At 37.9% G+C, this 21,919-nt stretch overlaps 1 protein-coding gene across 1 annotated transcript in view; it reads right to left on the reverse strand.

The window, feature by feature from the left end:
• EYA4 (EYA transcriptional coactivator and phosphatase 4) overlaps positions 1–21,919 on the reverse strand; it is a 121,343-nt gene that overhangs the window by 47,736 nt on the left and 51,688 nt on the right. The window contains exon 2 of the mRNA XM_050971885.1: positions 16,270–16,319. Coding sequence (XP_050827842.1) covers positions 16,270–16,319 — 50 coding nt within the window. The remainder of the gene's footprint in view (positions 1–16,269; positions 16,320–21,919) is intronic.

The following is a 21,919-nucleotide window of genomic DNA, read 5'->3' on the forward strand; positions in this document are numbered from 1 at the left end:
TTATAAAAGAATAAATATTCTAACATGAAAACAAAGTACTTCAAATCCCAGCCTAACCAGAGCATTTTACAAATATCATTTTGTTTGTGCAGAATCTGAAATCCAAATTAGAGAAGAACTGAAAGAAGGACTAGATAGAGGCTATTTAAAACTGAATAATTTAATTTGGTTTGTAAATAATCATAACAAAAATTTTTAAATGCTTAAAATTCTTTAATAGAAAATTTGCCCCCTATATTTCTTTAGTAGAATCTCACAAAACTTAACTGAGGCAAAAATGCACATATTATTATATTATTATTATTATATTATTATTATTATTATATTATATTATTATTATATTATTATTATTATACTACTACTACTACTACTACTACTACTACTACTACTATTACTATTATTACTATTATTGTTAGGTTAGCTTCACCTCTGTTTTTCTAGTATCCCTCCTGTTGTAACACCAATTCTTAAATATTCTCACAGAAACTTTCTCACAGAAACTTGGAGTCTTCTCCATTTAAGTTATCAGCTACCCTGAGGTTTTGAAATTAAGCAAACTTTCCCTTTATTTCAAATTAAATTTTAGTGCAATAGGAAGATTGGATAACAGAACTGTTCAAACTTGGCTAAATCTGTTTCCTACTGGTATCAGCTCACCTCTCAGACCAACTACAGTGTTTTGAAGACAAGTGCATTATTTTTTTTTTCCATTACCTACATAGATTTTTTAGGCAGGGCTTTCAGCCATGTTCTGAACAGGACAGGTATGCAGTCTGAACTAGCTCATACAAACCTTTATTCTGACAAAAACAATCAAAATGGATGTGCATACACAAATGTCATTTGTCCAATTTATAAAAATCTGCAAAAAAGTTTAAAACAATCAATAATTTAGTAACACTTCAGTTTTAAAGGCTTTTTTTCCCACTGTATTGGGGGTTTGTTTTTGGATTTGTTTGGGGTTTTTTTTGTTTTATTTTTTTTTTTTTAATTACATTCATAGTTAAACCTGATAATTTTCATGTTTACTTGCACTTTCAAGAACTGTAAGTAAAGCAATTAAAAAGAAGTTACACCAACCCTTCAAAGGCTACAGTGGGCAATAAGAAAGAAGGAGAAGAGAGATTCTGGATGATGGACAGGTTTCCAGAGAATATACAAATTCATGCACACTGACACTCAGATACATCCAATCTTATAACAATTCTTTGGTGCTCAGTATACACAAAAACACATGTTTAAATGCATACACCACAAAAAACTTCCCAACGCCTTTTCACTGAAGACCTTCACCAAAACTGCAACAAAACACACAGCCAAAAAAATCTCCTCAAATTAATAATATTTACAATCATTTCATCAACCCCAAAATAAAAGCTAATATTTTCTTTTCCAGATGCTTTTACACTGTTTATGGCAGGATTTTTGGGGTTTTTTTGTTGTTTTTTTTTTTTTTTGTCAGTGTAAAAGGTAAGGAAGGAAGAGCACAACCAATGAAATAAATCTGTTCCATTGAGACAACTACCCCTCTTGTTTTCCCTGGCTCATCAAGCCCACCTATAGATCTCAGGCTTAGTAGATGGCCAAAACAGCAGAACTTTTGCTATTCTAGGCACAATATCCCAAAAGCTGCTCCTCCAACACACAAGTTTTGGAAGCTTGCCAGATTTAAAAACAAATAATAGTACTGGACACTAGCAAGACCTCCTTGAGGCCTCCTTCCTTAACTTGTAAAGCAATACAGTGCTAAGAAGCTGTAAAATAATGTCATGTTATATTGATAAAACCAGCAAATGCTCCTCAGAGTTTTATTACTTTTTTTTCTAGCAATACAGAAAACAAGTGCTTACCTTTTTGCAATCATTTGGGGATAGGAAGTGGATTACAGCTGTATAATTTCTGTTTCTTATGTGTTTGGAAGTACAGTGTCAACATTCATATTAAAAAAATAATGGAAAGAGGCAGAAGTAAAGTCACATTCATATTCCAAGAATAAAAATACTTCCATCAATCTACAACCAATGTCAGACAGAGGGTTATCAAAGAGAGGGAATCTTAGTGAAACAAAGAATTAAAGCATCCAAGTTTCTCTTCCATGTTAAGGAATACCACATAGGTAATAAAGAAATAAGAATATCCCAAGGTTGAGCTTTGCAAAACTGTAAGTACAAAGTAAGAGCTGTACTGGACTCTATGGACTATTCATTACAAGCTTGAGTATCAGCATGCAGCTCCCCAGCACATGAGTTCAAGCTCATAGGAGAAGAACCCATACCCAGATATTGCAAAAACGGCACTGTGGAGAGGAACAATAATTTGAGGAAAGTTCAAAAGTGCCTGATTTTGTTTAAGAGCTTTTTCAATCTCCAATAAACTGCTTGTCTTACGGGGGATGGGACTCCTTAGGTAATTCTTTGGGGCATAAAAGGGCACAAGTTGTGATTGTATCTCCGTTTTGCTTTCCTGCCTATTGTTCTTCACCCGGCTATTCAAACCTAATACCAGGAGAAAAACCCTCCTGCAGACAGTATTACTTTACAGGAGCTGTATGACAGGCAGACAGTGTCAGTGCCTGGGATGCACTTGCTGCAGAGGGCTCAGCTGAGAAAGTGGGCGAGCAGGTTTGGTGACAAAGGCCGGCATTGTAGCTTGCCCCCTTACACCATTCACAGCTAAAGAAAAAGACATTTCTTTTAACAGCTCTGCAGCATCTTCCCCACCCCCATTCCCATTTCCCCAGTTAAGCTTTTGCTATCACCCTCCCTTTTTTGACCCTGTGCCACCTTGAGCTTCACTGTGCTTCCTAACAATTAGGTGTCAGATATTTTTTGTCTTTATGAAATCCATGCTTCCCTCTTTTTTCACTGCAGGAACAACTGCCAAAAGTTGAAGATTTTGTTAATCCAGTATATGGCTATTGCTTCAGTAATAAGCTGATAATTTTTTTACTGAAAAGGAAATATGTATTTGTTCTTTCTGACTCTAGTGAGAAGATATGACTAAATACTGTGAAAGATAATTGCTTAAAAATATTTTGGTCGGAAAAGAAAAACTGGTATCTTCTTCTTCTTCCTGAAAGTGAGAGGTTTAGCTTTGCTCTTATGATGATTAAACACACCAATTAATTTGGACAGCTTGGATTGTTGTGCTACATAATTGCCTAAAACTATTATTTGCTTAAAAGCCAGTAACTGCATGGCTCCTCTTGTTTCTGATTGACTGAGACATTTTATTTCAGTTTAATGTCATTGAATGTGGTTTCCAGAAAACCACAGAAAACTGTCTATGCTAGTGCAGTTCAGTCAGCCACAAGTCCACATTACAATAATTTTTCACTGTGTTCTGACTTTTACTGGGAATGAATGTCATTTCCCTGTCACAATTAAAAGACAATGCAAAATTAATTTGGATTTCCACACTTTTGGATAAAACACAGAATACCTAGGAGCCATTTCTGGATTCTCCTGTTGGACATGTAGCCAACTTGTCCAAAGCCAACAAGGATTAAAACAAATAAAAATCAAGACAAATCAGGGGGAGTGGAATTACTAAGTTATTTAGCTCAGCATAAACTTCCAGCTCACAGGCTCTCTGCTCAGAAGATTGTTCAGTTACAAAACACAGATTCAGAGTCGGGAAATAGGCAGGCTGACACTGAAAAAGTAACAGGAGGCATTTTTTTTTCCACATGCTCCTATTCCACATCATGTCTCCACTCTCAAGTTTAAAATAGGTTTGAGTTGATGAAAGCAAATGATAGTTTTATATGGGAAACTGTTCCAGTCTGATATAATAGACTAATGGACACACAAAAGGCAAAGCTATGCAGAATAATACCTTCTGGCCAGCTGGATCCCAGCCTTTCAGATATCTTTTCTGGGCTATCCTAATGTGACAGCCACAGTTTAGATGGGATGCAGTTTTGGCTCAGGGTTTGCACTCCAATCAGTGGAGGAAGTATCTGGAAAGAGGCAACGTGGTGTCTGAATAGATAATTCCCATCTTTTCAAGGAAAAAGGCAACTGGTTGGAGAAAACCACTCCAGGAGTCTGAGAGGGAACACCTAAACTGGTAAGTGTCAAGGACCAGGGACTGAAGGAATAGCAGAACCAGGGGCTGGGTGGTCAATTCTTTTACTCCACATAGAGACCAGCCCATCCCAAGCCTGGGTGTGTGAACAGAAAACACATGAAGATGCACAGGCACCTGCTACTTAACAAAAACAAACAAACAAAAACCACCCAAACAAACAAAACAAAACACTAAAGTAGGTTTTGAACTCCTTATGTGAGTATTTAAGTGAATCAAAAGTGATAATGGCAGCACAGTTCCACGGGGAGCTGTCAAGCATCCAACTCACATGAAATACAAACTACCAGTTTACAGATACATAAGATCTAAATGCAAGCCTTTGGATCAAAGGGCCACATTTGCAAAGATTAGTTCTCACAACAGCTTCTGATCACTTCCAGATGTGACAGGCACTTGCAAATGCTGTGGTTCTGACAACATGATGTGCTGTGTCATAAATAAGTAACAAACACTTCTGTGGAGATGGCTGGAATGCAAACAGCAAGCCTGTGGCCTTCCCCCCTGTGCCACTACTTCTGTACAACAACTGCTCAGAGCCACGTCTGAAAAATCTGCTGGAAATTTCAGAGTCCCTTCTACATCTCTGACAGGTGGACATAAGGAACAGGGAACAAACCCAATGACTGAAGGATCTCACTAAGTCCTTCTTTGGTGGTTTTGAGTCTGATTTGAGCAACAGTCTGTTACTCACATATACAGAGGAACGTGGAGATGATCTGCTCTGCCAACTACTAGCCTGTTGCTAATCTGTCCTTTGTAAAAGGCAGCCTTCAAAATGACACTACTTATTGCAGTCATAATATTATGAATTTAAATATAATAATGTCAACTGTATTCATGTCAGACAATACTTAAGCAGATATAAAATTGGGAAATCAGGGATGATGGGCTGGGAATTTTGCTGTTGGCTTCAGTGGAGCCTGGACAGCATGATGTAAGTGTGAACTCATATTTTCATTAAAAAAAGAGCAAGGGTGGGTTGTGTCTGATCCACTTTAAATTGAGATGTCTGTTATATTTCAAACTCATTATTGTAACATGGTTCTTCTTCAGCAGGGAACGTCCAAAGCAAAAAAAGCTCTTTCAGGTTTGCTGTATGAAGAGTGACCATACTTCATTCCAATGTAATTTCTTTAGCCACCAGTACAGGGGCCTTGCAAGAACTTCATCAGCTTCCAGAAAGGATGAGTTATGATGACAGACTGGCCAGAATAGGAGTTGCCAAAAACTTGTAGTTTTCATTCTCTATTCATATTTTAATGCAAACATTCTGAAACTTCTCTTGGTAAATACAATATACAGAGAATTACTGGCAAGCAGTCTTAATGTGGGAAACATTAACACATCTCACTTTTAACAGTGAAGTTCCCCTTATAAGTTAAACCTGATCTGAGTCTTGGCTCCCAAGACAAATATTCTCTAGTTTACCTCATGTGGAGCACATTATGTTTGGCTCCAAAACAGTTTGTGTCAAAAGCAATTATTTCTGTTCTCTAATTGCAGTCCCACCAACGAGTTTGGTTTAGAATATAAAACAAATACATGCAACTTGCTGACTGCCTGATGCCTTAATTGCTTCAGCATCTGATCATGTAAGGGGTAGCTGGGCACAGCCATTCTGGATGGCAAGGTACACTAGGTGAGCTGCACACATCCCTTGTCATTTTGCCCAGGATGACATTATTGCCTGGAGGAACCTAAAAGAACTAATAACACTCAAAACAAATTCCATTATTCTGAGCAAGAGAGAGAATGATGCTCTGATAAATGCACCTACGCTGGCTGTTCTTTACAACTGATATAAAATGGCTACTCTTCATTTTGCTTTGCTGTTTGATTTCCCCAAGTTATTTTATAATTTGAAACTTAAAGCATACACACCTTTTTCATTTGGGATGAAGTAGGTGATTTTTCTAAGAGTTAATAAATACGTGTCGCTGAGAACTCTGGGGCACAGTTCCCCTCCCCTGAATTATCCCCTTGGGCCACAAGAAGGGGCAGGTAGCAGCTGCAAATCTGTAACACCTCCATTTCCAGCTCAGCCTGCATGCTGATAACCCAGCCCTCAGGCAAGAGCATACCTGCCTGCTTGGCCAGAGCCACAGGAGTGGGGCACTGGCAGAGCCACCACTCCAGCCCTCACTGCCCCAGCACACACACAGCAGCCCTGGGAACCAGCCTCTCTGCTGGTTACCCTCCTTTAGAGCACCCTCTGCTCAAAACATGGCTTACACCAAATGGTTGGATCTCATCAAGACTTCTGACATAATGATTAGCCTTTTAAAATCATCAGATGCCCACTTCTGTCCAAGTACTAAGGGAAAAAACAAGGTAAAGGAAACAAGCCCTGCAGTGCTGCTGGTTATGTCCACCCACATCCACACTGCAGATGCAAGATGGTAACTTTACTGCATTTAGCACAGGTTCCCCTCTGGTTGCCCAAGAACCTGGTTTATGAGACAGGGCAGGGTGGGAGATGTTCATAATAACATGACTGCTTTTTATAATACATTTATTCTTGTTTCTCAGCAAATGTTAAAATATTGCTGTTGGGAAAACATGGTATAATAATGAAATGCTGAGAGGGATGAAAGTGCTTCTCTGGTACTATTTTGAGAAAGTCATGAAAAGCACTACATCTTTGAGAGCACAGGGGTTTATTTTCTATTTAATTTAATCTACATAATTAGAAGGAAAATAAGACATAAGCCTGAAATAACATAGGAATAAAACATGATCTTATGTCTAGTCACCTGCCAATTACTTCTACACTGAAAAGCAAATAAAATCCCAAAACCCTTAAAAATTAAATTGACAGAGATTTAGTTGTAAATTGAAACAGAACTTAAACGGAATTCACCAAACAGGATGTCCTCCCTCTCTGCCCTCTTCTGCACTCCACCACACAATAAATAATTCTGTTAAAAAGTTGATCCGTGGAATTGCTTTATTTATTTGGGCACTGCATGTGCGTTTCTCCACAGCTCTGCCAAACATACCTTCCCACAGACTTGTTGCTTCAGTCCTGGGCCTCTCTTAAATGGCAGACACAAATCCCCTGTGGATTAGATTGAGACCATCATGCTAATTTTCACATTTAACTAAAACCAGATTTAAATTTATGTTTTCAAAGGTGGATGGCTAGTGGAAGGCAAGTATATTTCATGCTTTAAGAGGAGGTAAAGTTACTTCTGCTCTACAAATGACATTAAGAAATTCCCAAAGAAATCTGACAATAATACGAACTCAGATCACAGTAAATTATATCACTTGGCAGCTAAACTGGAGGACTAAGTCCAGAATTGCCAACAAAATTCAAGACACACATTTGGATATATGGAAAGCTTTGCAATGACTAACAGAAAGGAGCCTGCACAGGCATCTTGTGAGACCTATAAAGAACCTTATCAGTTTGGGGTTTTTTTTAATAAAAGTGTTCAAAAGGAGAAGATAGAACAGACAGACCATCTGCACTGTAACCACATAAAAGACCCCTAGGCAAATCCAAACCCATTACCAGAAGTGCTTGACAAATCTGCCAAAGAGCCAGATGCTGCTTATGGAGGAGCCTCTTTCCCTCCTTGTCATCTGGTTCCTCTGACTTCTGTTCCCAGAGGAGAACAACACTGACTGGTGCTCAGACTAAGCTGAGTGTGGAGGGAGCTGAGGTACAGAATTGCTCTCTGATAAGGCTGTCTTAACATAAGGAGGGGAGGCGAAGCCTAAAATAATACAGCAAGCTTAACATGCACTTGTGTAATGTGTGGAAGATGCAGATGGTAGGAAAAAAGGAACCAAACTTCCTTTTACGTTATTTACATGTGGTCTCAATCAACTTATTTGCATGTGGTCTCTTTTTATCTGTTTTTTTTTTTTTTTTTTTGTGTTCATTCTTGTCCTTTGCTGTGATAGAGTTAATTTCTTCTCAGTAGCTGTTGCAGCTCTGTTTTGGATTCAGCACGAGAATGTTTTGGTTTTGGTAAGTTGTGTTTATCCTAAGTCAGGGACCTTTTTCTTTTGTGTCTCATGCTCTGCCAGTGAAGAGGTATGCAAAAAAGGCTGGGAGGGAGCATAGCTGGGCAGGTGACCTGAATGGGCCAGAGGGATATTCCACCCCATGGAGTACCATGTCCACATTATGAACTGGAGGAGTTACCCAGAAGTGGGGATTATGTGGGTTCAGAAACAGGGTCTGGCATTAGTCAGCAAACAGTGAGGAACTCGATTGTGTATCACTTGTTTGTACTTGTCTTTTCTTCTTATTATTATTTACTATGATTAGACATTTTACTTTCTTTTAATTATTATACAGTTTTATCTCAAGCTACAAGTTTTACTTTTGATCCTTCTCCCCACTGCACTGGGGTGGGTGTGTGGAGGGGGAAGTTGTGTGGTGCCTGGTTGCTAGCTGAGCATAAACCATGACACTTCTATTTTTATTTCCTACTTATTTTTTTCTCTAAAGACTGATCAGGGCCTTATAGGATGGTAAAGAGGTGAATTCTGGTATGGTAAATATGAGCCCAGCATAATAACTGAGTGGTGTTAGTTAACTGTTTACTGAGTGCATGGGACTGACTGACGACATTTAAAATGTGAAACATCTAGCTAAGAAATTACACTTAAAAATGTCTGAGAAAAAATGTGATTCATGTAAAAAGCAAAACAATCTCAGAACAGGTGATTATGGATCTCAGTGGCCATTTTCTTTTTATTGTCTACATTCTTCTTGGAATTTTTTCAGCTATATTTGAAGTGCAAAGTAGGTGGAATCAAATACTTTTACTACTCAGGCTCACCAATGGTAAAATATATTTAGAGTATACAAGAGGTCAAAGAAGTTGGAACAGAGTCTGAATTAGTTCTCCTGTGTACTGCTGTAATGTGATATGACAGAGCAAAAAATAGACCACAGGAGAAAGAAACAGAGCTCCTTCTCATTGTTATTACATGTGCTGCACACGTAAGAAGAACAAACACTCTTATTTTATGGCTCAAAATCCAGTTGAAATTTTTGGAGAGACTACTGGATCAAGCAAAAACACTTGTAGGTGCAATCCTAGATTATCTTCTTTCACTCAAAACCAGTATTTACCCTAAGATATTCCTGCAGATTCAACAATTATAAAAGTTTGATGGATACATTAATTAATCCAGAAATCCTGCTCTCTTTAGCAAACTCAAAAATCACAGATCTCCAAAATCTCCAGATTACTTCCACTAACACTTCTGTTAGAATCTTGTTTATCCATTTTTTCAATGTGGTGATAAAACAAACAAACAAACAAAACCTACAAAACAAGCAAAACCCCAAAAACAAACACAAACAAACAGACAAAACAATCTCTTAAGTTTTCTTGCTTTCATTCATTTCGAAGTCTCACCTATCACTGATTTAGGTTAATGGAAATCTTAACAGTGACATGATCTGGCTTGGGATCACAGGGATAAATTATTATTAATATCACAGAAAATATGTTATGCCCAATATTAACAAAAAACCCCAGGAATTTTTAACAGACATGAAATATAAAAAAATACATCACTATTATTGTTATAAGCCACGGGGAGCTGTTAATATAAACCATTAAAATACTTTCCTGTGATGTCATCAGTTCCCATGTATTTGCACTCTAAATAGATTATTGTAATTTCTGTAAACATATCAGATACATTTTTAGAACTCTTTGGGGGCTTGATCTAGAGCCAACAAAACCTGATGGGCAGACAGTCACCAGCTTCAATAGGCACTGGGTAATCAGAAGACTGAATTTTTAAATTTAAAGAATGAGAACATCAGTGCTCAGAAAGAAGGGAGACACCACACAGACTGATCCAAAAAAAAAAAAAAAGGAGAGTCTTGCATTGCCTGAAAACTACATGCCTGAAAATAAAACTCCCATAGCAAGGCACTAGTCCTTGCAGAAACTGTAGTGCAATTGTCATGGCTGCTGTGTGTCACTCGGTTACACGTATGTGAAGAATCATCTCCCAAACACTTTGATTGATTCCAACTGCCTAAGTGGCATGCAGACTAAATGAGTGCACAAAACTTTAATAAGTACCAGATTTGTATAAAACATTCTCTGCAAGCTAAGTCTGTGTGTCCCAGAATGTAGTCTTTACGAGAAATCTTATTCCACAATGAAATTATTTTAAAATTGGAAAATTGTTGTATGTTTTTTGTCAGTCACTGTCTTGACTGAGTAGTTTGGGCTTGATCCTGCCAAACATTTCTCTTAGGTGAAGTGCTTGTAACCGTAGTGGCCTCACTGACATGAATGCTATACTCTGGCATATACCATGCCTCTTGTTGACTAGTTTTTCTTCCAGTCCCCAAAATTACTTGTGACAATCTTTCAATTTAATCATTCTGTCTTTTCATAGAAAATTTGTTTTGCTGCGTCTGTTTCTCCTTATAGCCTGCTCCAAGTCCAAGAAATATCAGAAGCCAGTCAAAAAGTCTTTTTTCCTGGCTAAAGATTAATCTTATTTTTGCAGGTATTTCCTTCTGGAATTGACCAGTTATGCAGAAATGCTTAATCTATAAAATTGAAAGAAATGCTTTCATTGCCTTTGGTCAAATTATGTGTATTATAAATGTGTAAATACACATATAAATGTGTATTTAGCTGGTCTTACAATAAATCAGCAGAGCAACAGGTGATTGCTGGTGGAGTCTGCATGGTTTCCCAGGGGAAGAGGGATACAGTAAGGTTTCAATAGAAAGAAGCTCAAATAAATGGCATTTAAAAGTGTCTACCTTACACGTCTACCTCAGGATGAGAGGAATCTCACCTTCAAAGTATAAATCAGAGTCCTCTCAATAATTAATTTTCTCAAATGAAGCCTATTTATCACGTCATAAAGATCTACAGATTATTCAATATGGGATACAGCAGAGCTACACATCTGACTCAGAAAAGCATTATCCTCTGGTCAAGACAAGCTACATATGGTTCACAAGACAACAAACTCTTACCTTCTAAAAAAGCTTCTAAGACATGTATGAGAAGAAAATTGGGGAGCCTAATGTGTTTAAACAATGCATATGAAATCTCAGTAGACATTTGCTAATTTTTACTGCACAACAAATATGGGGTTTTTTTATTTATAATTGCTGAAACTTTAATCACAATATCCATAGCTATTGCTGGCTTTTCTTGCTCAGCAGCTCAATTGCAAGCTCCATCTTTACTATGTAAGAATAATGCTGTTCATCTCTTGAACTGCAAATGAAAGGGAAGGTACTGCTGATCCCACTCTGCTAGGAACGTGTATGCAGATTGTCAGCCACTTTCAAAGTCATGGAAAAGGCATGAAAGCTTCATCACAGAAGGTGCCTGTAAAGCTTGGGTTTGGGCTCAGGAGTTACAGTGTTAGATCTGGTAAATGTGGGCCAGGCAATGCCAGACTGAAAGAATGAGCCATCACTATCATTCTGAGATAAGACTGCTAAGGTCTTGTTGAGGTAATTAGTTGGGGGAAGAAATCTCAGGTGTATTTTAGTTGAAACCAATGAGAACGAAACATGATGATCTGGTTGGTTGGAGTAAGATACAGAAGATATATGTTACTTTTATTTTTATGGGTTTTTAAGTGTATGAATGGTCATGGAAACACTGTTTGGTAATGCACATATGCAGAATTAGCATAGCTCAGATCCAGGGAACATAGTGAACATTGCATTCACAACAGTGAGCCCAAACTACAGAGGAAACAAACTTTGGTCAAGAGAAGTGAATGGGAAAACTTTGGTACCTCTCACTGACATTCAATACCATCTATTTACTGGTGAAAGTATTAATGACAATAATTGTCTCTGGATGTGTATGTGCACTCCGTATCCTGACCAACTAAAAACCATGAATAAGTATCAAAATGAGACCAGTGAGAAAAGGTGAAAGCCTTTCAAAAGTCTCATTCAAAAGTTTTAAGAAAGACTTTTAAGATGAAACAGAAACAGGAATTCATATATTTTAAATCTTACTTTGTGATGCACATAGAAGCGTGGGTGTTGAAAAACAGAACAGCAATCATCTGATGAACAGCTGCAATCTATGCTAGCAACCTCACTGAAGCCCATATTGAATTGAAGTATTGGAGGCCTTTTTAAACACATAAAAAAATCCTTGTGCACTTTTTTGGATAACTGCTTTATCTGGCAACTTGATCTGTACATATAATTTAATATTCACCAGTGATCATCACTGGTGAATTTGTAGTTTGGTAACACATAGGGACAAACCCCATCTAACAAAGTATCAATGCAGTAATTGATGTGTCAATCAATGTAGTGCCCCTGTTTAACGCTCTTCTTACAGCATCTGATAAAGTTTTAAATGGAAGGATTTACTTAAGACTGGCTTCAGTTCCTTTTACTTTGCTTTTAGATATTTTTTTCTTAAAGTATGTAAAGGAAAAGTCAGGAAGAATGGATATTACTGGAAATATTGGATCCATAGGTTTGTAGTAAAAATCAAGCAATAAAGTAGAGGGCTTCTTGATCTACGGGGCTTAATTTTAACTTACTAGTACAAAAAACCATCGCTCTTCCGTACATACACAAGTAATTTATTTTTGACACTATGTATCCTAAGCATTCCTAAATTGATTTGTCAGCTAACTTTTATCCCTAACTTACAAAACTACTCATCAAAACCTTCAAGTTTTCCCTTTCTTCCTATAGATAGCTTCATCACAAGATAAATATCATAGCTTAAAGAAGAAAAGTATGTGAAATACTCAGCCATTTTCCTTTACCCTTCCAGGAAAAAAGAAACTGTGTTTAAACTGTCAGAAAAATCTCTTCATTCTGCTGCAGTCTTCCATCTTCTCCAGATGGTATAAAACCATTTTTTTTTCTATAATCAGTGAACTTTGAGGAAGCAGTAGAAGACCCTGCTGAATTTCCATTTGCAATGACTTCCACTCCCTCATTTCATTTCTCTCCTCCCTATTTCATTTTATAGCCCAGAAAATACAATACTTACCCTCATGCCTCAATTCCTGACATGATTTTGGTCTTACAGTGGAATCTCTGGCAGGCTGGTGGTATGAGAAGAAGGATTTGAGGGTAGGAGAGATGCATTCATCAAGCAGACTGCTATGTCAAAGAAAGATGCTGCCCTGGGATGTGTGGCCAAATAGAATATGCCGTTGCTGAGTGTGAGCAGGAGTCTCAGACTTCATATTTAGCATTTTACCAGACTTCAGAATAACACATACTCTATCATGTCCACAGGTCATATGGTATGAGGTTTAAAATTTAGCTTACAGGTTTACTGCACTAGACTTCAGCAATTCTTGTTTGACATTAAATTTCATGAAGGAGCTGTTCAGCACACTCAGCATTGATACCATTTTAGTTACCTGTCACATAGGAAAATTAAGGGCAATGTATGTCTGTAGGCTCTGAAGAGAGGAACTTCTCTCCCTAACCTTGCTAGAGAATTTGATACAGGCCAGCATGTCAGAATTGTCCATCATGCTGCTATTATCTGCTCCAGACTTGCGGTGGAACAGTTGCAAGTCCCAAGTATTCACTGCCTCTGTATCACACACCAACATCCCCAAGAAGCATTTTGCATGACTGGATATCTATCCAGGGTTGCAGGGTGAATTTGGCTTTTACTACAGAACTATAAAGAATGCCATAATATTGATACAGCCACAATACCACCACTGCAAGGTATAATGCCTCCACCTAAGTATAAAAGGAAGTATTCAGAACCCATTCATAGGGATTTGATTAAAAAAATCCCAAGAAACTATGACAGAATTTGTACGACAAAATTGTTTGTGAATCAAAATATCTGTCAGTGACATTGAAGAGTCATATATTTCCTTCTGTGTTTACAGCTCACCTATTCGCCATAACTTCAATACTTAACTAAAGATCCCTCTCCCTCTGTGCAATTTACCTGTTAAGACCTGTTAGACTTTCTCTAAATAAATGCTGGGAAGGTTGATTTTTATTGCATGTATAGCTGGTCACTTCTGGAAAGCATTTTTTTAACATGCTGCATAGGTTAAAAATTTACTAGTCACATCTGCAGTTTGACTGCTTCTTTCTAAAAGACAAACCCAGGCCAAGCAAGACAAAGAATCTGCTGATACACACATGTCACTCCAAGAATTCTCCTGACAAAGTTCCCACACCCAATTTAATTACTTCCCTACTGTAAAAACACTTTCCATCTGCATTTATTGTAATAGTTTCAAATCCAAAACTAACAGACTATAAAGCTAGCTAAATAAATGAATGATATTGGCCTTAGGTCCCAAGCCAGGAGCTATTCTGTAAGGTTGTGTGTCTCCAGCATTCATTTTTATGCTGATGTTTCATTTTATGTGCAGTGTTTTCACTTAAGCCTTGTTTAGAGAAGAATTACCTTGCTCCAGGCTCTGAAGTGTGCTGTGCCACACAGAGCCCTCTAGTGCTGCTCCAGCCCAAGGTCTGTCACAGATTCCCCTCTAAGACCAAAAGTCACATTGCAACTAAAAAAAATTCCACTTCAGGCTCTATACACAGCACTGCCTATTCTCAGGCTTGGAACACTAATTTCAACTCTGTCTGATATAACCTCCAACTGAGGCTGCAGAGCTCAAAATGAAAAGTGTTTCTGTTTGAAAATGCACTTCAAAAAATGAAACTACCAGATTAACTGTTTGTAACATGGGTTCTCTTGCATGTTCAGGAGAAAAAAAAGTATCTTGTTCTTCAGACACAGCATGAAGAATTTAACTCTAGCTTGTAAGAAATTTCCTGTGCAGAGACAGTAACAGTACATTGCATTCAGGGTCCTCAGGTTTGTTGCAGTTTGTTTTCATCCCACTTTGATGAAATTACATCAGACTGGAATTCATAGATTTTAAAGGCTTGAGATACATCAGTGTCATTTGGGCAAGCACGATACTTAAAACCACACACTTGTATATGAGCATTATGCTACGCTGGGATTCTCCAAAGTATCAAAATACTCAGAAAGAACTTCACCTTTATAATAAATTTTAATTCAAAGCAGCAGCACAGAAGAGAAGTTTTTCATTTAGAAGTTGTGAGTACTGAAGGGCAAAGCAAGTTTCCACTGAAGTCCAGGTCAAAACTGCTACTGACTACACAGAAAGCATATCTGTACATAGAACTATCTCTTCCCTTTTCAGTTCTAACCAAAGTAAATGAAAATATATATTAATAACCGACATGAGCTAATCAAAAAATTCGGATGGTGCATGGTGCAGCTCAAGGCACAGATACTATAATGGCCTTGGATGCTGCAGGTGACCCCCAAAGGATCCTGCTGCAATAATTAAAGAACATAGTTAAGATTTAGGTAAGGATGGGTTTGGGGGACAAACCTTGAATTATTTAACTTTCCTGAGTTTTAGAGACAATGTTAGTGAAATGTCAGGTTTATTTTGTAGCTCTCCCCTCAAAACGAAAGCTTCTGAGCTTTCATGACACTGAAATAGTCTTTTATACAGAAGCAAGACAAAGACATGGAGCACTTACTAAATACTGAAGAAAACTATCCCCCAGTTTACTAGCCACAAGAAAGATGCACTTCTAAAACAGCTACTACTTCACTTGCTCAAAATTATCCATACAGGTACATACATGTGTGGAACATGGAAGTTAAATCCTTTTCCTTTTTCCCATGTACATGATATTAGAAATGACTGTGCAGGAAAGGAATGTACGGCTTCTTTCCAGCTTATGAACACAGCATGTTTTTCACATGTGAAAAGAAAATGAAGTTTTGGTAAGGGCAAATTTTCCCAAATAAATAATTCGTTTTCCACACTGGAAATAAACTATATTTTCAATAAACTTCAAGACTCAGATATGCAGAAAAGGGATAACCAAAGAAAGTGAGATCTGATCACACAGATTTCCCTACACTACGTAATAGTTGGGATTGTTTTTTAATTGAATGTGACCATTCAGTGTTATGCCATCATCTAAACTCAACAACCCAGACTCTAGGCTGCATCTTTGACCAGGAAAAGGGAAAAATCCTTTTTCTAGAGTGAAAACCATTACAACTGATCCAACCACTCGTTCTTTGCAAAATGTGACTCCGGGGCTCTGGTGCTACAAATCCACGGCACAGCTCAGCCTCGCTCTCCGCCACCGCACCGCAGCCAGTCGGCGTCAGCCCTCCAGCACCATACCTGGGATTCTGCGGCTCTGAACCATCGGACTCTGGACACGGCTTCTTCACCTGCAGGAGCAAAGCAGTGCTGGTTACTCTCACTTGAAACACAACTTCCTCTTGCTCCCCCTCCCATTCCAGCAGAACTGAATGTGGATCCTGCTCTGCTCACCGGGATCTCTATAAAACATTTCCCGCACTTTACAGCAGCGGTTTGCTATACTAAACAGTGTGTTTCATTATTATCCCATGAACAGCTGCCAACTGCACTTCCCCAGGCTCCATTAGTGGGTTAAATGTTCAGCTAAAATAGCTTGGGGAGCAGTCTTAACTAGGAACAAAGAAACCAAAGAACCAGGTTCCCCACTTTGAAATGAGAAAGCCATACTGTTCTCAGCTTGGCCAAGAAATGTTTCCCCAATTGATACTGCTTCTGTTTCCTGCTAAAGCTCAAAATAATAAACACCAGGTTCTGGGGCAAAGCGCACCATTAGTTAAATAATTCATATGGTATTTTTAATTTTGTGAATCTGCTAACTGTATGTTAACTATATTTTCCTATTGCATCAATGAATACATGCACTGTTTTAGCTCATATTTGTAATACATAAGCACATAAAAGGAATTTTAGCTTCCAATTTGATCTCCGCAATACACTGCTGTAGGCTGATTGGAGGTGATATAATCCATCACTGTCAATAATAAAAATAGAAAACTGTTCTCTTGCAGACTAGGTATCTCCTTGGGATCTTCATGATTTCCAGCAAAAATTTAATTGTACCTTCTGGTAATCTAAATTACTTACATTTTCAGCAGAGGAAAAAACATTTTGCTCTCTAGCTTCCTAATGTAAAATCCAGGGCTCTGTGGGAGGTTTCGAAGTTCCAGTTTTAAAACCACCTAGAAATATCGCTCACTGAGGCTCACTTGGTGTGAGAGGCACAATAAAAAAAACCACTCCCTTTGCAATCAGCAAGTTCATTGACAAGTTTCAGGATACCTTGCATCGAGAAACTCTTCTATACTTTTTTGCTACTTTAAAAGTATTTCAGAGGGGGAAAACAAAAAGTGACTTTGACTCACTCCTATTGAAGTTATTGACAAATGACAAAACACTCACCAGACCCAAGAGAAAAAAGAATTTGACTAATGCTAAATATTACATATATATAAAAGTTCCCTCAGCTGAATGCCATGGAACATCACTCATAGAGATGAGACACTCATAGAGCATGAGACACAGTCAGGGCTCACACAAACCCAAACATGACAGGCAGTATTTCATAAACATTCAGGTGCAAACATCATTGCTATAGTTTTATGTTAACCACATTGTTATTAAAGTAGCATAACATCTGAAGTACAGTAAAATACTTCAGATACATAAGCATATGACCGTCTGCCATGAAAAATGCCTTGAGTGTGCATTATATACAAACATGAGAAATAGTTATTCAGATTATTGTACTGAGTGTCTCCTGAGTGTGTCAGTGTCAGAGGGAACTGTTCAAAAAATATATTCAAAATCATTTAAAGACACTGAAATTACAACAGCCTCTCCTTGACAGGATGTGTTTAATTTCAGGAGCAGTTTGTCTCAACTGAGTTATAGAGATTTGACCAGAAAAATAAGATCTCATTTTGCATATAAAATATAATTTAAAATGATTGAAAACATAATGTACTTAGAGCTATAAAATACAATAACATAATTAAAATTAATTAGAAAACTAAGTATATGCCTAGTAGCTATATAGTATAAACCCTAGTAGATCTTCTTTTTCCATGTCCCTTTAGCATACACTCACTTCCAGCATATTTTTATTATCTCCTTGCTCTTAAATTTACAGGCATTTATACATTCCTTTCCAATTTCTTTTCTGTTCTGTGGCTGCCACCAGTAGCACTGTCCCTCACATTTGCATCGGGGCTCAGATCTCACTGCCCAGGTCTGGAAAGTTCAACCACTGACTTTAGGCAGCTGCTGGAGAGTCTGTCACCCAGACATACCAACACCCTGTGGTGGGCAACTACCACAGCAGCCCAAAGATAGTTACAGCACACATTAACATAACCTGAGCACTTTTAATATACAGAATATAGTAAGAGCCCTGGTTTTCCTGGGCAGGGATGATGCAGCAATTGGGCACTCACAGAGGAGTTTTTCTACTGTAGCTCACACGACTACTGCATTTTGTTTTGACCAACATTACAAAGCAATCTAAATATCTGAAAGGTTATGCTTTATCCGTATAAATTAGCATTAAACATTAACATTAAACATTAAAAAAAAAAAGAACCAAAAAATTACCAACAAAAATCCCAACTCATAAATTTTGATAAAAGTTGAAAGGTCATAGCAGACAAGCCACTGACCAATTGTATCAAAAAGACTCACTTCCTGTGTGATGCAACAAACTTGGGGAGAAAAAAAAAGTGAGTATTTTTTATTTAAGAATATTGCAAAGAAAGCAAAATGCTTAAAAAGAGAGAGCATTTCAGGTTTGTCACTTGGCTTACAGATGATGCAGTTCATCCATGATCAGTATCTGAAGAAATGTGCAGAAGCACAGAGTATAGATTTGGCTTGTACTCCGAAAATGTAAACTTCATTGTGTATCTTTAGGGTCCCTCTTTGAGAGAAAAGATTTAATAAATAAAAATGTTATTTCTTAAAGGATGAACAGGCATGGGATTTTCTTTCAAGTGGACATATGGAATGAACACCATTTCTCTTCAAGGCTACTCAAGTAGCAAAACAAATTCTGTTATTCATAAAATTATGCCACCCTTGAAGGTGAACAGAAAATCACTGTGAAAATGTCTGATCAAAGACTAAATATTGTTTCCTTTGTCTTCGGCTGCACTGTTTTACCTCTTAATCTGCCTTGCTGACTGTTTTCAAAATAATTAACTTTCACTAACACCACATTTATTTACATTCTCATGTGTTAAATGCTATAAAAAGAACCTTTTCTTTACTCCTGCTCTGTTTTCCTTTCCCCCTTCTCTGTTTACACAGGTTTTCTCACCATTTTAGTTAAATGCATGTTGAGAATCATTCACAGGAGTAAGATTCCAGTTTCAGTTTGAATTCTGTGGAACTGCACTGAACTTTCCTACTCTGATTGCCTGCTACAGAATGTTTGTAAAGTTTCAGCTAAAAACCTTCAAACACAAATATTTGTGAAAACAGACTGCTTCATGTTTTGATTGTCACGTCATTATGCTGCTGATTGGCTTCAGCGCCTGAAAGTTGGAGGCAAAATCCCAAAACTGAAAGGGGAGGGGGAGAGTTACAAATAACCAGGAATTGCAATTTCTGTGAAATGGTGTCCACATTTATTTCAGTTTGTAAGATTCTAAAAGGCCTCTTGTCACACTGTTGGTGAACTCCTGTTGCAGTGTGGCTTTTGAATTTCTGAAGACCCTATCTGCACTGAATTCTCTCCATCTCAAAGATGCTGGTGCTGAACAAGCCTTAGGATTACTCCAGACTGCCAGGAGAACCCCATGCTGTCAGGAAATTCAACACTATCAAAACTGTCCCTCTTTGCTTAGTCAGTTCTATCTCCCACTGGGCAGTGCCCTGGGTATAGGGTACCCAGGCAGCACCCTGAAAGTAAAAAATCCCTGTAGACTCAAATGAAGGGAGGAAAAACAAAAAAACAAAACAAAACAAAACAAACAAACAAAAAGATCAGGGAGAGAGAACAGAAATCAGGGGACCAGGGGACGAAAGAAGAATGGGCTCTCCATGGTGGCAAAATTAGAGGAGAGGAGAAGCCAAGTGGAAAAAAAAATGTGACAGACGTAGGGGTGTGGTGTAGACAGTAGAAGAATACTGGGACTGGCTGAGATGGAACAGCAGAGTTTGCTCTCCTCTCTTCTAGATTTGGGCCTATCACCACAAACACAAGCCTAGGCACTCATCAGATACCTGTGAAACTCATTACAAAAGTCATTAGTGACCAGTCTGCCCAGAGCAATGGACTTGGTCTGCTACAATGGACTCCAGCTATACAGAAGACCTAATTAATGATCTAAGCTGGGAAAACATACTTTGAGCTTAGAAGATTCTGTATAAATGTTACTTTTATGTAGGAAAATGAAAGTCTCATTTGGCTCAAACTTTTATGTTTAAAAGTTGTATAAAACTTTGATTTTATTGTATAAAATCAAAGTTTTATACAATTTCTACCTTCACCTGACTTGGTTCATCAGAATTAAAATATGAACACTGATAAAAGTGTCTGATAATCTGAGGTCACTGTGAAAAAGATTTGCATTTATTAGGCAGCAAAGAACTGCAATAAAGGTATATGATAAGTATTTACATGATGAAGGATTTTATATTAATTGGGCTTTGGATGCTTCATGTTTAAGACAGAGTAAGGAACATTAAAAGAAAAATCTAACTATGCATTCACTGGAAAAAAGACACCCCCTGGAAAGCCTAGGATGTCAGGTAATAAGATCTGCACCATAATGTGCAAGAAGCTGAATTTCCACAGGCCATATTAATTCTGGCATTTCCTTGCTTCTGATGTTTTTCTTTGCAACATTAACATCTTTTAACATGATTTTATTGGACCCCATTACACTAAATGTTAAACCATGAAATGGTCCTGCTCTATGAGGTGTTCTCACACACACACACACACACACACTGGTGGTATTAAACTGGTAATGCAACACAGGTGAGAAATCCCTGCTAACACTTACAGCTGAAAAATCTTGCCACATCAGCACTAAATTACTCTGGCAATCAATCTGCTGAGTTCCCTCATCTACTACACCAATTATGGCCTTGAGGATCCCTCCTAAATCCTACAGTTGCAACAGGGCTGAGTAGAGCCTGCAATGCTTTGAGCTATGCATAGTGGAGCTGCAGAGACTCAAACACCAAGGAGACAAAAATGAAGAAAGAAAAGTACTTTTTGCAGACCCAAGGACAACCTCAAATCACATCTTTGTGATTCCTCAGCCTGTGTGATTGCTCTGGAGTGTGGGCAGAGCAAGTGCACTTCGACTGCCTGGATAATTCCCTACAGCAAATTACTCTGGAGGAAGCTGACCCATCTCTGCTCACTGTCCAGGGAAGGGACTATGTCTGTGGAACAACCCCAGGAGAGGATGGCACAGGCAGGAGAACTGGATGGAAATACCAGACAGAAGGATATGACTCAGGATATTGACACTGTGATGAATATGAATAGTTAAGAAAAGTAATTATCCTCAAACATTTTTTAGATGCTGACTTTGATAGTGTTTACATGAAGTTTTATAATCATCTTGACAACAAAAACCTTATGGAGACTGTCTTTACACAGATCATTTGCACACATCATTTGCCAAAGATTTCTTTTGCTGCCATGATGTCATTGATACAACAAAACAAATAATGTCATTTGTCTGATCAACAAAAACAGGGCAAGGTTTTGCTTATAGATATAGCTCTGGGATTGAGTCACAAATTGTAGCCATGCAGAAAATATATGTGCTTTCGATTTAATTAAAAACACCACAGCAGAACAACAAATATTCTTGAAAGTGAAGCAGTTTTTTGATAACTGAATTCAAATACTCCAACTATGTATGTCCTGTGAAGACAAAATCTTAGTGAAGCTTCTGCAAAATCAAACATATGCTGAGTAGACCTAGAGAAA

The sequence above is a fragment of the Serinus canaria genome, chromosome 3 (assembly GCF_022539315.1).
Source record: "Serinus canaria isolate serCan28SL12 chromosome 3, serCan2020, whole genome shotgun sequence".
Taxonomy (NCBI): domain Eukaryota; kingdom Metazoa; phylum Chordata; class Aves; order Passeriformes; family Fringillidae; genus Serinus; species Serinus canaria.